This window comes from Sciurus vulgaris (genome assembly GCF_902686455.1).
Source record: "Sciurus vulgaris genome assembly, chromosome: 10".
Classification (NCBI taxonomy): domain Eukaryota; kingdom Metazoa; phylum Chordata; class Mammalia; order Rodentia; family Sciuridae; genus Sciurus; species Sciurus vulgaris.
Window position 1 is genome coordinate 120,180,402 of NC_136470.1, and position 18,524 is coordinate 120,198,925.

General features: G+C 34.4%; 2 protein-coding genes across 3 annotated transcripts in view; one reads left to right on the forward strand and one right to left on the reverse strand.

The window, feature by feature from the left end:
• The window catches only part of ACAD11 (acyl-CoA dehydrogenase family member 11), a 78,884-nt gene that overhangs the window by 19,504 nt on the left and 40,856 nt on the right, over positions 1-18,524 (reverse strand). The gene's annotated exons all lie outside the window — the stretch shown is intronic.
• On the forward strand, positions 9,260-18,491 carry ACKR4 (atypical chemokine receptor 4). The gene is made up of 2 exons (XM_079101326.1): positions 9,260-13,530; positions 16,029-18,491. Exon 2 carries the CDS (start codon positions 16,037-16,039, stop codon positions 17,087-17,089), a length of 1,053 nt encoding a protein of 350 aa, XP_078957452.1. The 5' UTR covers positions 9,260-13,530; positions 16,029-16,036; the 3' UTR covers positions 17,090-18,491.

Consider the following 18,524-nt stretch of genomic DNA (forward strand, 5'->3'; position numbering starts at 1 on the left):
AGAACTTCTAAAATCATGAGCAAAAATAAATCTTTCCTCTTTGTAAGTTAATCATCTCAGGTATTTTGTTATAGTGACAGAAAACTAACCTATGAGACAATAGGAAATAATAGTTTTAGAATTTCTAGAATTTGTTCTTCTTTTAAGTGGCAATCTGCCCCTCTCTTTCTTTGTAGATTTTAACTAAGACTCATTATCTGAAAATGCTCAACTGGGGGAAATTTATTTTACCCATGATTGGCTCTAGCTGCAAATGTAATAATGTATAATGATGCTTCAATTCTTTAATGAAAGAGGAAGAATCTTTTATAGAGTGTCTTACTTTTAATTCTGTAATGATTTTTTTTTTTTTTAACTTAGGGCTGCTTTTGAGGTTTTACTTGTAGGAACTCATGGCCAGTAGCTGAAGGGTTGAGTTCCATGCACTGCACTGTCTCTTTGCTGGACATACTTCTGAAAATCAGATTAGGACATGATGGTATGATTTGGAGTTAATTTTCATTTGAGATCTTTTCTTTTTCTATTTTCTATTCTGGCAATCAAGAACATTTTGGATAAATCTTTTAAGGTTTCATTAATTCTAGATAACCAGAAGCTGAAAACTTCAGAAGTAAAATCTCTATAATGCTTTCAAACTCTTGTCCAAAGCTGCCTTTTTCTAATACTCAGAATATATAATTTTCTCCAATACTTCCTAACGTTATTATTGCCTTGTTCTTTCTATTTTGAAAAAATTTGTTGGCACATCTTTGCATAAGCCAAATAGATTTCAAATAGTAGGTAAATTTTGAAGAAGCTAAAAAAAAAAACCAAGGCAAATAATTCTTTGATTTTTGACTTGCTCAAACATGGAAAATGATTCAGATTCTAAAAAACTGAACATCCAACCTGGTTCTTTTTACAAACATTAAGTAGAGGAAGTAAAGGTGAATGCATTGTTTGTAAAATTAAAAATATTTTTATTTAACCTTGATGTCTCAGAACATAAATATATCATCTCCTCTTAGCTACAAGCAGAATTTGGCAGGTGCAGCAATTGAAACATCCTTCTGTTGAAGATAATGATTGCTCTTTTATGCTACTTTAGTTAACAAGCAGGATTCAAAAAGTCAGAAACAAAATGTATTAGGGAAAATATGAATAATCCTGAGAACATTTCCACATATCTGCTGTTACAGGCCTTCATGAATGAAAACAGATGGCATAGATAAAATAATTTTGTTTTTAATCCAGACTTTCTGGTATTTTAAGACTGTTCAAGTGCCAGGATTAAGTCAGAATGAAAATTATATCTCCCTGATATTTACTGATTATTTTTTAATTTCTTAGGCTTTAAAGCCATCAAACAAAATCATTTTCTAACAAAAGGAAAGATGGAAAGTTTAGGAAAAAAACCCATGAGTGTCAGTATGATGTGGTCTGAAACAATTAATAAGTAATATAAAAATTATAAAGTAGAGTTAATCATTCACAGTCTCAGGGGTACTTCTTCTACCAACATTGAATTTTTGAGGTTAAAAAAATTGATTTGGTTTTAGCTCTAATTTTAACAATTCACAGTGGAATAAATAAAAATCATTTTTACAATAAAATCCCACTTGCAAAAAAATATATTTATCATACAATCCCAAGGTTAAGGGAAAAATAATCTAATTTGTTGGGGAAACACCCTTTGAAATTCATTGACTCCATCTAAATTTTAAGTATTCAATAAATGTTACATGCTGCTGCTCTTACTGCTACATAACAGAATATGGTTAGAGGAAAAAAATTCCTAATAGAGTTGAAATTTTTAAAAATTTTAAATAATTAAGCCATAAGAAATGGCATCAAAAATCTAATACTTCTTATATCTCTAGATGGGAAAGAATTTTAAGCTTTAAAAACTATGAATGAAAACAAAAGGAAAAGATCAATTGGTTTGCCTATATAAAATTGTTGTACATTAAAAAACAAAAGCAAGGAGATTCAAGATGATGAACCAGAGGAAGGCGACATTCCTAGTTGCTCTGTGGCTCAGGTTTCAAACAGCAGGAGTACTACTTCTCTGTAAGGTGGGTGGAAGAGATTCACTAAAAATCAATATTGGACAGTTGGAGTGTCTTAGAGACTCAGACATTTGAGTATGTTGAAGACTACATTGGAGGCAAGCTGGTTGTGGCAGTGTGGTAGAGGTGCTGGTTTGGTACAGAGGGAGAGGGAAAACAGAAAGAAACATAACAGACAGATTCATTATGGAAAACCTGAGATCACAAAAGCAGGCCGTCCTTAGCTGATCTGGAGGCTGCACTGTGCGCTGGTGCTTGGTAAGTGCCCTGTGTTTCCCAACCGGCTGTGGAGAGCTGGGGCAGGAGGGACCACACTGCAACTGCTGCTGTGGGAGCCTGGACAGATGAGCAAACACAGTTGCACTGTCTAGCAAGCGTCTGCTGCTTAGCCTAGGGTGAACCTACCAGAACAGGAGTGAAACAGGCACAGAGTATTTTACCCAGGGGCATTCAAGTCAGAAAAGCAAAGGGGAGCTGGTATGCTTTGGATGTGAGGTGTGAACCCAGGGCCTTGTGCTTACAAGGCAAACACTCTACCGACTGAGCTATTTCCCTAGCCCTGCTCTTGATCTAAGTACATAGCCCAAGAAGAAATGGAAAGACAGGTATAGACAGTGTCTACATATTCTCGTTGACTATTTTGACTACCTCAGTGGAAATGATTCCTTAATTATTGATTAAGAATCTTTTTCTTGGGCTGGGGAGATAGCTCAGTTGGTAGACCCTTGGTTTGATCCCCAGCACCACAAAAAAAAAAAAAAAAAAAAAAAAAAAAAGAATCTTTTTCTTGTGTTTTTTGATGTGCTGATTGGTTCATGGATATATATACATATTTGTTGCTTTTTTTCTCATTTTTAGCATTTTTTAAAAGTAGTTATTTTTTCCTTGCCTTGTCTCTTGAGGGCTAGGGTTTTTGGTTACTACTTTTAGATTTTGTTTTTTATTATTTTTCATTTGTCTGTTTCTCTTTCTCTTTTGCTAACAGCCAAATTCTATTGTTCTCTCTTTTACTCTCCCTATTATTTCTACATTATTTACTCTGTTATTTTCATTTTTTTCTCCTTTTTTGTAACTATCATAGGCTACATCTCTTTGTTCCATTTTGAAATTATGAATTCTTTTCTACCTTCCTATCACATTTTCTTTTTCATTAACTGAAGTCTTACCATCTTTTAGCACTAATTAGTTATGAAATAACTCCTGCCCCTACCATTAATACTGTTGCAATCATTACTGCTATTGATGACATAGTTGATACCCGTTGTTTGCTTTAAGGTCAGATATAGTTCAGTTACTTACTGTTTCTGCTGTTGGCAATTGCTGACTCTACCATTTCTGATTGTATGTGTGTATGGGTAATCAACATTGTAGATGTCATATTAGGAACCAAATATTTAGTTTAAAGCTCTATGTTCTTTGCACTGATTGTTATTGTTCGTTTCCCCCTATTCTGTGAGGTGCTGAGAATGTACAAGGACACTACAAGTTCACAGGGTAGAAACTCTGCTGAACTCAACCAAAAGACAGCTTACTCCATATACCTTACTCCATATACAAATTAATGACACTCAATCTTCAGCTACACTTCAATGCAAAGAATAGAAGGTACAAAAGCCCAAACTAATTACCAGACCCCACTAAGAAACAGGGATAGACCCCATGTCCCACAAATGGACATCTAGTACCACAGCAAAAATAGAGAATTAACACAAAGGCTGAAGCTACCACATCTATGGGGGAGGGTCTCAATCTAATCACTCTAGGACATTTTTGAAAGTGAAGATTGTGCCCTAAAAAGGCCTACACATAAGGGCATAAGAGAAATACCACCAAAGAGATGCATAAAACCCAACATACAAATACAAGAAATATGAACAAACAAGGTAATGTGACACTTCCTAAAGTTCATAATTCGCCAGCAACCCTACTACTGAAATGGATGACACATTTTATAAAGAATTCAAAAGAATCATAATAAAAGTGACCAAAAAATAAATTCCAAGAGAAAACAGGAAAAAAAAAAAAAAAAGACTGAATGAATTAAGGAAGTCAGTACAGGATATGAATGAGAAATTCAATAAAGAGATAGAAATGTTGAAAAAGAACCAGATAAATCTTGGAAATGAAAGACATAATAAATCAAATAAAATGTTCTACTGAAAGTCTGAGTAGACCATGCTAAAGACAAAGTGGCCAGCCTTGAACATTTAGACAGCATTACAGAAAAATAAATAACCATGATCAGAATATGCAAGAATTCTGCAACCAATTTAACATTAAGAGACCAAATTTAAGAATCACTGGAATTGAGGATGGCTGTGAGATGCAGGCCAAGAGAACTGATAACATTTTCAAGGAAAAAATAGCAGAATATTTTCCAAACTTGAGAATGACAAGGACATCCAGATACAAAATGCATTGAGAACCCTGTATAGACAAGATTTAAAATGAACCTCTCCATGATGCATTATAATTAAAATGCCTAACATACAGAACAAGGATAGAAATTTAAAAGCCTCAAGAGAAAAATAACAGGTCACATTTAGAGGTAAGTCTATCAGAATCACTGTTGATTTCTCAGCATAAACTCTACAAGCTAGGAGGGCGTAGAATGATGTGCTCCAAGTGCTGAAAGAACTTGGTTAACCAAGACCACTATATCTAGAAAAGCTATCATTCAAAATCAAAGAAGAGATAAAAACTTTCCAAGATAAAAATAAACTAAAATAATTCATGATAACTAATCTGGCACCATCGAACTTACTTAACAAACAACTCCACACAGAAGAAATAAAAAATAAACCCCAGAGTTTACAAATGAAGAAATCTCATTTGAAGAATAGTTAAGCAAATGAGAAACAGGACCAAATTAAACATTATAAATAAATAAAAATGGCAGGAATAAACAGCTCTCTGTAATAACATTGAATGTAAATTATTACAAACCTCAAATTAAAAGACATAGACTGACAGAATTAATTAAAAAACAAGACCCAACTATATGTTGTATACAGGAGATGCACCTTACAGGTAAAGACAGTCATTGGCTGGAAGTAAAAGGACAGAAATTTAATAAACAATGCAATTGGAACCCAAAACAAGCAGGAGTAGTTACTCCTATAACTGACAAAACAGTCTTCATATCAAAATCAGTCAGAAGATGGGCTGGGATTATAGCTCAGTGGTAGAGCACTGGCCTCGCATGTGTGAGACACTGGGTTCAATACTCAGCACCACATATATAAATAAAATAAAGATACTGAGTTCATCTATAACTGAAAACAAAATTTTTTTAAAAATAAAAATAAATTTTAAAAAATCAATCAGAAGAGACAAAGTGGTCACTTCATACTAAAGGGAAAATCCAACAAGAAGATATAAATATTTATGCCCCAAAGGTGGGTACAACTAATTACATGAAAAAGATACTATTCAAATAGAAGACTTAGATAGACCCAGTATAATAATACAGGGTGAACTGAACACCCCTCTCTCACCATTAGAAACATCATCCAAATATAAACTCTAAATACTCTTTGGATCTGAAAAATATTATAAATAAAATGGACTTAACAGACATCTATAGAATATTTAATTCAACAACAGCTGGACACATTTTCTTCTCATGGAACTTTCTCCAAAATAGACCATATTTAGGCCACAAAGCAACCTTTAGTAAATAAAAAAATTGATATAATTCCTTGCATCTTATCAGATTATAATGGTATGATAGTAGAAATCAATATAACCAAACCCTATAGAAACTATATAAGCACATGGAGATTGAATAATACTCTTTTGAATGATGGATGGTGATAGAAAAAGTCAAGGAAGAAATTAAAAAATTCTTAAACTCAAGTAAGAATAGTGATACAAGTTTATAGCTATGAGTGCCTACATAACAAAATCAGAAAGATCCCATATAAACAACCCAATTATGTATCTCAAGGTCCTTGAAAAAAAAAAAAATTCCAAAGCCAGTGGAAGAAAGGAAATAATTAAGATCAGAGCTGAAATCAATGAATTTGAGAATGAAAAACAAAACAATACAATATAAAGGATTGTTGAAACAGAGTTGTCTTTTGAAAAGATAAACAACATTGATAAGCCCTTAGCCAAACTAACCAAAAGAAAAAGGGAGAAAAACCAAGTTAATAAAATTATAGGTGAAAAAGAAGAAATCACTGCAGACATCTCAGAAATCAAGCACATCAACAGGAACTATTTTGAAAACTTACACTCCAATTAATTGGAAAACCTAGAAGAAATGGATACATTTCTAGACAAATACAATCTGCCAAAACGGAATCAGACCAATGACTTGTAATGCAATATAGTAATAAAAGCCTTCCAACAAAGCAAATCCCAGGACCAGATGGATTCTCAACTGAATTCTACCAAACTTTTAAAAAAGAACTAGTGCAAATTCTCCTCAAATTATTCCATGAAGTAAAAAAGGATGGAACACTTCCAAATTCATTCTGTGAAGCCCGTATCACACTCATACCAAAGCCAGATAAGTATGCACCAAGGAGAGAAACCACAGACCAATATCCTTGATGAATTTAGATGTAAAAATATTAGTAAATCATATTCAACAACAAACTAAGAAGATTGGTTTTATTTCAGAGATGAAATGATGATTTATTATATAAAAATCAATCAATATAACTTATCACATTCACAAAATTATGGGCAAAAATCACTTAATAATCTCAATAGATGTATAGGAGGCCTTTGACAAAATTTAGCACCCATTCATGATAAAAATACTGAAGAAACTAGGGATAGAAGGAACCTCTCTCAACATCATTGTAAAGGCTATATATGAAAAATCTAAAGCCAACGTCATAGTAAAGGGGGAAAAACTGAAAGCACTTCCTTTAAACTCTGGAACAAGTTAAGGATGTCCACTTTAACCACTCCTACTTTATACAGTGCTAGAAATTCTAGCCAGAGCTACTAGGCAAGAGAAGGAAATAAAAGGGGTGAAAATGGAAAGGAAGAAATAAATTATCACTGTTTGCAGATGATACAGTCCTATCTCTAGAATATCCAAAAAACTCCACCAAAAGACTGCTAGAGCTAATAAACAAATTTGGCAAAGTAGCAGATTACAAAAATCAACATATAAAAGTCCGTAGCTTTTTTATATACCAACAATGAATTTGCTGAGAATCAGAAAAGAAAAATTCCATTCCCAATAGTCTCAAAAAAAAAAAAAAAAAAAAAAAAAAAAAAAAAAAAAAAAAGAAAAGAAAAGAAAAAAAGAACAAACAAACAAAAAACCAACCTAGGAATAAATTTAATCAAGGAGGTAAAAGGGTTCTAAAATGAAAACTATTTGATCATTGAAGAAAAAAATTGAAGAAGACTGCAGAAGATGGAATGACCCCCTGTGTTCCTGGATAGGCAGAATTAATATTGTTAAAGTGGCCATACTATCAAAAGCAATATACAGAGTCATTGCAATCCCCATCCAAATACAAATGACATTCTTCACAGAACTAGAAAAAACAGTATTAAAATTCATTTGGAAGTATAAAAGACCAAGAATAATCAAAATTTTAAGCCAAAAAAGCAATGCTGAAGGCATTAACAATACCTGACTTCAAATTACACTACAGAGCTACAGTAACTAAAACTGCAGGGTACTAGCATAAAAACAGATACATAGACCAATGGTACAGAATAGAAGACACAGAGACAAACCCACATAGATTCAGTCACCTGATCCTTAACTAAGGTGCCAAAAACATACACTGGAGAAAAGACAGACTTTTTGACAAATGATGCTGGGACAACTAGTTATCCATATGTAGAAGAATTAAAGTAGACTATTATCTCTCACCTTGCACAAAAATCAACTCAAAATGGATCGAAGACCTCAGAATTAGAATATAAACTATACAACTTCTAGAAGAAAACATAGGGCCAACACTTCACCTTTTTGGCACAGGTAACAATGTTCTCAATAGGACCCTTAAAGCTCAGGAAATAATGCCAAGAGTTAATAAATGGGAGCATCCAGTCCAAAAACTTTTGCACAGCAAAGGAAACAATTAGGAATGTGAAGAAAGAATCCACAGAATAGGAGAAAATCTTTGCCCAGCTACTCTTTTGACAGGGGACTATCATCTAGAATACATAAAGAACTCAAAAAGCTTTCCACCAAACAAATAAAATAACCCAATTAATAAATGGGAAAATTAATTAAACAGACACTTCTCAAAAGAAGAAATACAAATGGCCAAAAAATACAAGAAAAAAATGTTCAACATCATTAGCAATTAGGGAAATGAAAATCAAAACAGTCAGAATGGCAGTCATCAAGAATACAAATAATAATAAATGCTGGAGAGGATGTGAGGAAAAAGGAATACTTTCCCATGTTGGTGGGACTAAATTAGTACAACCACTATGGAAATCAGAATGACTGCTCCTCAAAAGACTAGGCATGGAGCCATCACATGACTCAATTATATCACTTCTCAGTATTTACCCCGAAGAATTAGAGTAATCTTACTATAGTGAACATGCATACCCATGTTTATAGCAGCACAATTCACAATAGTCGAACTATGGAACCAACCTAAGTGTCCATGAACGGATAAATGGATAAAGAAAACATGATATGTATACACAATGGAGTTTTATTCAGTCATAAATAAAAATGAAATTATGTCATTTGGAGGAAAATGGATGGAACTAGAGACTGTCATGTTAAGTGAAATAAGTCAAACTCAGAAGATTAAGGGTCATATGTTTTCTCTCACATGTAGAAGCTAGAGAAGAAAAAGGAAAACAAAGGTAGGGTGAATCTCTTAAAAATCAAAGAGAGATCAGTAAAGGAAAGGGACCAAGGGATGGAAGATGGGAGGGAGGGGGAAGTGCTAGGGAGTGATATTAGTCTGAATATGTAACAACAAGTCCATCAATATGTAAAATTACAATGCACCAATAAAAATGTGGAAAATAAATAAACAAATAAATAAAATTACCTTTGGTTATAAAAAAAAGCAAAAAAGGAAAAATATTTCACATTTATGATAAAATATTTATAATGCTTAATACTATGATATCTTTGGAATATAAAGAACACCTGAAAAATCAGTGTAAAGATGAACAAAGAACAAATCTGCAAAAGGAAGAAATAAAATTTAAAGAGTTTTTTTTTTTTTTGTTTTTTTTTGGTGGTGGTGCTGGGGATTGAACCCAGGGCCTCATGTACGTTAGGCAAGCTACTCTACTAACTGAGCTATATCCCCAGCCCTTAAAGAGATTTTTGAAGTGACTAATTTTACTACTAATCAAATAAATGTAGAATAATGCACTAATGGAATACTACTTTACCTATTAACTGGTATAGATAATATTCAACAGTAGTCCAATACTACTGTCCAGTATTTCACACATGACTGGTAAGGAATGGTAAAGTGTACTGAATATGTTATAAGTTATTTAGAAAGCAGAGGGCAAAGTATCTTCTGTTGGCAACATTTTAGGGAAATCACTGCTAGGAGAAAAAAGTAATACATTCCTATGGAGTACAATTTGGGAATGTTCATCAAAATTTCAGACTAAATCAGACTTTGGCCTGACATTCCAACTTATAGGATTTACCCTAAAAGCATTGGAAATGGCAGATGCAGATTATCTATTGCAGTAGTATTGTTTATATTTGCACAGAAGTAGGCATTAGCCAATGTCTGCTAGTACGAGACTATTGAAATACACTGTGGTATGTCCACATAATGGAACTCTTCTAGGAATAATAAAGAAACTTTCTTTAACACAAATATGAAAGAATTTCAGGATTATTATTCAGCATGAATAGTATGAACACTACCTTTGGTATAAGGGGAAAAAAAAGAGGATAATCATATGTACTTATCACATTCTTTAAAATTCCAGAGTAAGATTAGATTTAATTTCTTTCCACATGATATCCACAAAGATGCTTTCCATAACATTATTTATAGTAATAAAACACTGGAAATAATCTAGAAGTCTTATATAGGAGAATGATAAAGCAAATTATGATAATCTACACAATAAATTATTAAGCTACTGAAATGTCATCTGTAGTGAATTTGCAATAACATACATTTTGCTCAAGCAAAAATATGTTGTAAGAAACTCATATAAATGAGTTCAATACATAATAGGATACTACAGAGAAATCATAAGGTTATGCTTAACATAGCTCTCAGTATCAGTGACATTCTCAGTGATAATGTAGTATATAGTTTAGCCAAATGTCTATCACTGAGCAAAATAACACCACAAAAGGAGAGAGAGGAAATAGATGTGGGGAGAGATTCTTCAGGGACAAGGGACATTGCTGTGTTAAGGCAGGAGATTATTTTGATATTCCATTCATAGAAAATTGAAATCATAATGATTCAGTGCTTAGAAATATGATAAGAAATGGAAGAAAGCTACAGAAAAAAAAAAAAACAATAAAGAAACTTAAGTAGATACTTTGAAAACGTGTCTAAGGTGAATGATGCCTTTCCTTATCTTCAAAGCTACAAGATTACCCTTTACATTCTGTCAAATCTCTCCTCACCAACACTCCTAATTCTCTCTTGAGAAGAGGAAAATACAAGAAGTCAGTGAGTTGATTTTACCACAATTCACGAGGAGATGGAACTCACTGTATGATAACAGAAGCAGCAGCTCAGTCCTGACATCCTTTATGCTCTTAGGACTGTGTTTGCAAATTCAATAAATGTAAAGATAATAACATTATAACTAACTTAAAAGATGGGAGTCTAATTTATAAGAAAACATGGTTGTCTGGGGTGGGGAAAACAAGAAGGGAGAGACACTTTCAAATATCTATAAAATAGTATTGAGAGTTTATAGTAGCATAATGGAATATATAGCATGATACAGGGGATAAAACTGAAGATGTGAAATCAAATTTTCAGCTCAAGAGTTAAACTTATATGTATGTGCAGGATGTTACTTAAACATTGTTTGATTGATATATATATATATATTTATTATTCAGTTAGCACATGACGTAAGTAAGACACCAAGATAAATGTTGAGAATGCAGCAGGGCACAGAACAACTATAAAAGACAGGACATTTTAATAAGTACTAACAACAGAGTGGGACGGTACTACAGGCATAAGAGTAGCTGTATCCAACCTAATCTGGAAGGGTTATGGAAGGTTTCTTGGACTGCCTAATGTGGACAGACCGGAATCTGAATTCTAAGTATGAGTTTGGGATCTAAAATGGAGTGGGAGGGGTATTCTAGCAGGAGCAAAGGCCCACAATTCATGATTGCAAACTTTATAGATGGATTGAAGAGATTATATAATTGATACTCAGGGAGGCTGCGGTTATCCATTAGTGATTACAGAAGTACAGCATCAAGGACAAGTAAAATGGGAAAATAATCAAAAGGAACAGTAGGACTGCCATTAATCCAAAATATTTTTTGAATACCTATTATGTGTCTAGAAGACCTCAGTGAACAAAACAAACACTTCACTTCAACACCAACACTTATTATTGCTTGTGTTGTTAATATTAGCCATTCTAATTGGAGTTAGACGAACCCTTAGGGTGGTTTTAATTTGCATTTCTCTAATTACTAGGGATGATGAGCACTTTTTTATGTATTTGTTGATCACCTGTATATCTTCTTTCTGTTCTGATGAAACCTATAATCTAACACAAGGTGAGAGATAACAGGAAGCAAACAATACAAATGAAATGGTTCACTAGTACATGATAAATGCTACAGGGAAGCAGACTGGAGAAGTGGAGGGGGAAGGGTGTTTTAAATAGAGCAGTCAGGGACTGCTTCAGTGAGTGGGTGGTGAGTGGGCAAAGACTTGCAAGGAATGGGGGAGTGAGCCTGTAAATATTAAGATAAAGTGCATTCCAAACTGAGGGCAGAGCCAGCACAAAAGCCCTGAGGAGGATGCACCTAGAATATTCTAATCAGCGGGGAAATTGATGTGGCAGGCAGAGGGGCCAGTGGCATGAAATGAGGTCAAAGAGGCAATGAGGAGTGGGAAAGGCAGACATTGGGGATCTTGTAGGCCGCTGTAAGAATTTAGTGGAAGGTTGTTTGTTCACTTCCTCCAACCCAGGTAAGAAAGGGCAAAGACCAGATAGTCTAGCCAAGGCAGGGGTAACACTAGGAGCAATGTCCTTTAGAAGGAAGCGAGAATTAGAAGAATGATCAACATGGGAAGAAGTGATGCTGCTTTTAGAAAAACTGCTAGAGTCTGCTCATTATGCCCATCCCTTAATGACTTGGCATTTAGTGACTTTGTAGCTTGAAATTGGCCAAGGAGGGAATATGGACAGCAGGGAAAGTGGCAAATGCCACAAATTCAGGTAGTGAGCTGGTTTGGCTGCATGCAGATACTTCTTCAGGGTGGTGTGAAATAGGAGAAGCTGGCTATACCCTTTTATGTGTACTATGGGAAGATAGGGGAGATGAAGGCAGGCCCTGGTGAGCTGCTTTTGTGTGAATCAACAAGAAGGCTAGACTGATGTCTTGAAGAAAAAAAAAATGGCTGTGGTCTAAAATAACTTCAGTAGGTGGGGACTGAGGCTGGCCTTGCATGAGAAAATAAATAAGGCAACTGCCATGCAAATGTGAGGAGAGTCAAGTTGAAATAGACCAGAGAGGGCCAAGTCTGCATATATTTCTCTTCTTTCTCTAATTTTCATTTGTTTGAAAGTATGGGAAAAAATAGACAGTCTCCCCAGACAGAAGGATTTTGAAGGTTTGTATTGTGGTCTTAGGAAAATGTTATAAGCAGGCAGGAGAGTATAAAGTCCATGGGAAGGTATACTTTGGGGCATGGAGAAAGAGTATGGGGAAGCCAGGAGTCTTACAGATTAAATAAAATACTCAATGATATGGCAAAAAAGTATTAAATTCTATAATAAGTATGTAATGATTACTCATTATTTAAAAGTTCTTGATAATTTAGTCTTTTTTTAATGTGTACATATACACAATGGAATATTAGATAATTTACTCTTCAAAAAGATAATTTTCTGGGGTAAAGTCATTTTTTTTTTTTTGGTTTTCTTTCCTAAGCAAAATAACTTCACAGAGTATTTCTCCAGATGCCTCCAACCAGAGAAGGTTGCTGCCTGTGGTGAATCTCCTGCTTTAGCTGTTATTTGCTAAGCTGCAGGCACTTTCTTGTTCCCTTCAGCTAAGTGGAAACTTTGAGAGGTCTGTAGTTTTGCAAACAAGATGGAATTCTTCCAAATTTGCATCCTGGGACACTTAAGAACTTGGATTTGACTTTATAGAATGGTTTTACATAAAAGAAAAGATCAAGTCCACATGAGGTTAAAACTTCAGGAAAGCTTTCTTAGATCCAAGATAAAGGCGGGGTATAAAAACGAAAACAAAAGTAGCCCGAGTTAGAGAAGCCCTGTGATTTCATCCTCTGCACTCAAGACTGCTCCTCTCTGCCGGGTGAAACAGGTTGGTTCATTCTTTCTTTTTTCATTCTAACTTGGATTTATTTTTTTTTAAGCCCAAAGATTCTGTATTTTTACCTATTTAGAGGGAGGCTATATGCATAAAAGTGTAAATTTTTAAATTAAAAAACTACTTAAAACCAACTGTATACTTCAACCTTAGAGTGAGAATCTTAATATAGCAAGAAGAAAATATTTTCAGTACCATTACTTGTGTGTAAAACCTTATTAATGAGAAAATAGGTTTTGCTGTGCTATCTTCTTCTGCTTTCTTTTACAAGCACTATTTTGTGTTCTTATAATAGTCATAAAAACATTTAAAGTCTTTCTATATGTCTGCCAGAAGGCTCATTTCTATAAATAATTTCCATTCCTATTGCTCACCTTTTTAATAAGATAAATCATTACTTTAAAATAACCTTTCTTAATATCTTATATTATTTGGCCATATTATTCTTTATCGTCAGGCTCAAGATCTTTGGGATAAAAGAGAACAAAGTTCACATTGTTAATAATTAATTCATAAATAAAGAAGAGTACAGTAGTCTGCCAGATTGAAGCTTCTCAAATAATAATAATAAAAATAATAATTTTAAATTTTGGTACTTTTTAAAAAAAAATTCTTTTTAGTGGTCAATGGACCTTTTTTTTTTTTTTTTAATGCGGTACTTAGAATCGAACCCAGTGCCTCACACGTGCTAGGCAAGGGCTCCACCACTGAGCCATAACCCCAGCCCAGTACTTGGTTTTTGCATAATGAAAGCAATTCTTCCATGTGGTATCTTTCCTCAGGGGACCAGCTTCACTTCACTTTACTCATTCAAAAAGGGTTAGCCAGTTTCAGACTGTTCTTTTGAAAATGTACCATAGTTGGCACACTGCTTTGAAAATATGATCTTCATTACTGTTTCTATGCAATTACTTGAGATTCTTCAAAGGATAAAAATAACCAAAGGAAGATAGAAAGGCTAAAGACAAAACAAAAGAATGCTTAGCATCATAATAAAAACATTCAAAGTCATAAAATGCATTTTAAAATTTGTGAATACTGTGTGAGATTATCTTAGTACTATCAATAGAGTACAACAGCTTCATGTTGAAACAGGAGATTCCTGGCACATCCTCTAACCATTCTAGAGTAACGGCTTTCTTACCTGCTTGCAAAGAAAGCTTCAGTTTGACAAATATTTACTGAGTAGCTAGTGTGTGCCAGGCACACTAATAAGGCTTCAATTACGATCACAAACCAAACAGGTCACTCTTAGAGCCTAGAGGGGCAAGGCAGTCCAGGAAACATGTTTTCCATGGGATGGGATCGATTCCTTGGGAGGTATGTATTGGATCAGGAAAGTCTCCTGGGGAAGTGACATGTGGTTTAATTGAGTAGGAACTGGCAGGGAAGGGCAGGAAATAATGTTGGATAAAGGATTAGAATGAGCAATGATGCTGTAGCGTGTTGTGTGCCAACCAAATGCTGGCAAAACAGCATATTCCTATCCAAGTGTGAGGCATGGAGCTGGGAGTGGCACCACATTATGGAGGGAGCTTATCACGCTAGGAAGTTTGGACTGTATCTTTCAAGGGAAGCAATGTGCCTTCCAGGTGAGAAGCTAGACAGGTGGGTGGCAGACTGGCAATTGAGAAACAGTACTCAGACAACAATATGAAAAATGTTTTTGACAAGGTGATGAGGAGGAATCCAGCAGGATCCCAGCTAGGATGATACTGTAGTAGACCAGGTGAGAGTCATGATGCTCAGATTATGTAGATGTGTGGAAGAGTATGAACTAGAAGGAAGAGACAGATTCAAGACCTATTGGGAAGGTAAAACCAGAACATATGGACTGCCTGGAAATCAGGGATGAAGAGAGAAATCAAGGATGGTTGAGGCTTAGAGTCTAAAGCCTAGGGGATATAGGGATGCTACCAAATAATAGTACACCCTGAGCAAGTAGTGACTGGTTTGGGAGGGAACAGATTCTTGTTTTATAAAAGCCAACTATGAATCTTCAGTACGGATGCTGAAGTTATTTATTTAGCTTCAATTTATAAATGATATAAAAATAAGAAATGAATTAATTTATTTTTAAAAATTCATCATATACTCCACAAGACTAAGTCATACATGTAAAAATCATAACTTTCTTATTCTCTTAAGTTGAAATCTGACTAAATTTTCATGTTTTAAAAATTGTATTTACATAAAAGTCTTCCATTTTAAGATTTAATGATTAAGAAAATTTCCCAGGGTATTATTTATCATCCCGGTGTGTCAATCCCAGTTCCTGCACATAGACTTGTAAAGTGAAAGGATGGGTAACTAATTTGGGGAATATACTCCAATGTGGCTCCCTTTAGAGCTTTTCAAAGGGTGGCAGATTCAGGCTCACTCATTATAGCAGCAATCTACTCTGTAGGAAAGAACAGAACTCATGCTGGGCAAAAGCTGTTTCCTTTTAAACAATATTAAAATTAGTATCTTGTGTTCTTTTTGCCATCTAGATGCAGTCATGGCTTTGGAGCAGAACCAGTCAACAGATTACTACTATGAGGAAAATGAGATGAATGGCACTCATGACTACAGTCAGTATGAAGTGATCTGTATAAAAGAAGAGGTCAGAAATTTTGCAAAAATTTTCCTCCCTGCCTTTTTTGCAATAGCTTTCATCATTGGACTTGCAGGCAATTCCATAGTTGTGGCAATTTATGCCTATTACAAGAAACAGAGAACCAAAACAGATGTGTACATCCTGAATTTGGCTGTAGCAGATCTACTCCTCCTATTCACTCTGCCTTTTTGGGCAGTTAATGCAGTTCATGGGTGGGTTTTAGGGAAAACGATGTGCAAAGCAACGTCAGCCTTATACACAGTAAACTTTGTCTCAGGAATGCAGTTTCTGGCTTGTATCAGCATAGATAGATACTGGGCAGTAACTAAGGCTCCCAGCCAATCAGGAGTGAGGAAACCTTGCTGGATCATTTGTTTCTGTGTCTGGATGGCTGCCATCTTGCTGAGTATACCCCACCTGGTTTTTTATACAGTAAATGACAACATGAGGTGCATTCCCATCTTTCCCCACCATCTAGGAACATCTATGAAAGCATCGATTCAAATGCTGGAAATCTGCATTGGATTTGTAATTCCCTTTCTTATTATGGGAGTATGCTACTCTCTGACAGCAAGGACTCTCATCAAGATGCCAAACATTAAAAAAGCTCGACCCCTCAAAGTTCTGCTCACAGTTGTCATAGTTTTCATTGTAACTCAGCTGCCCTATAACATTGTCAAGTTCTGCCAAGCCATAGACACCATCTACTTTCTGATCACTGACTGTGACATGAGCAAACGCATGGATGTTGCCATCCAAATCACAGAGAGCATCGCACTCTTCCACAGCTGCCTCAACCCAATCCTGTATGTTTTTATGGGAGCCTCTTTTAAAAACTATATAATGAAAGTGGCCAAGAAATATGGATCCTGGAGAAGACAGAGACAAAATGTAGAGGAGATTCCTTTTGATTCTGAGGCTCCTACGGAGCCAACCAGCTCTTTTACCATTTAAATGAAAAACTATTCTACCTTTTGCTTTGATACATAAGAATGATGCTTCTCCCTCTGATAAAAAATTTGCAGGGAATCTGAAACTCATATCTCAAATACTGTTGTTACAACTTATAACAAAGAAGGAGTTGGGGTGTTGGTGAAGGTAAAAGCCAAAAAGAAGAGGAAATAATAAAAAAAAACATGAAGATTAAAATTAGTGATATAGGAAAAAAAGTAATGACAGGCATACATCAAAGCATTAAGATGATCCTTATGAGATGGAATGGTTTTTATATCTTGATTACTCTATTGGTTACACAAATCTACAATGTTATATAATGACACAGACTTCTATACACATTGTAACAATTTCAACTTCCTGATTTTGATTTTATACTATAATTATGAAAAATAAACTATTGGGTTCATCTATGGGTGAAGGGTACCCAAGATCACTCTGTACTATCTTTGTAACTGCTTGTGGATTTCTAATAATTTCAAAATACATGAGGTTTAAAAAGAAAAACACTATATTAGAAGTTAGGATCTCTAAAACTGATTGATAAAGAGGTTTATGTTAAAGAGGCATTTATAATGATTTTTAAGTATCTAAATTTTAATGTAAGAACAATTTGCTTGCAAAACTTTAGTACCTGAATAACTATGCAGCAAAACTATCTTTTTTGTTGTTGTTTTTTAACTTAAAAGTAATTTTATAAAATTCTAGAAAGTAGAATAACTGAAACAACCAAAACAACTAAAAAAAAAACCTCATAAGCTTGTCTAACTCTTTTATATATTCCTGCTAAGTTTTTTTTTTTTTTTTTTTTTTTTTTTTATGGTGCTGGGCCTTGTGCTTGCAAGGCAAGCACTTTACCAACTGAGCTATATATCCAGCCCTCCTGGTAAGTTCTTAAACACATATTTTGCTTCCATAATGTCTACTTTCTTTAGTAATACCTGGTTATTCTGATAAATGTTGGTTTATCACGTATGTTTTAGAAGCAATTCTCAAATTATAGTTTTCCATTTTCCAATTTTTATAACTTCCTAAAGAACTCATTTCTTTATGTAAGTCTGAGAGCTGAGTAACTCTATGTAAAAAAGATTCTTTATAATGTATAGTTTTCATTTTTAATTTAAACACTTGTAATTTTAAGCAATAAAAATATGTACCATAATAAATTATTATTAGTATTATTATTTTTGGTGCTGGGGATTGAGCCCAGGGCCTTGTGTAATACCACACATGAATTCTACTGCTGAGTTATACCTTATAATAAATTATTTTTTAATAACATGCACGACTTACCTTCTTTAAATTATTTTTTCTCTTATCTACTATTTCTAAATTTGAAAATGCTTTCAAAGGCAGAATTTAAAGAACTGTGAGCACTATCTGTGAATCACAGCATTATTGTAACACGAAGGATCAATCTTTTGAGTAAAAAAAT

Excerpts from the sequence above, each read along its gene's own strand:
- ACKR4 (XM_079101326.1), top strand. The coding sequence starts at position 16,037 with ATGGCTTTGGAGCAGAACCAGTCAACAGATTACTACTATGAGGAAAAT.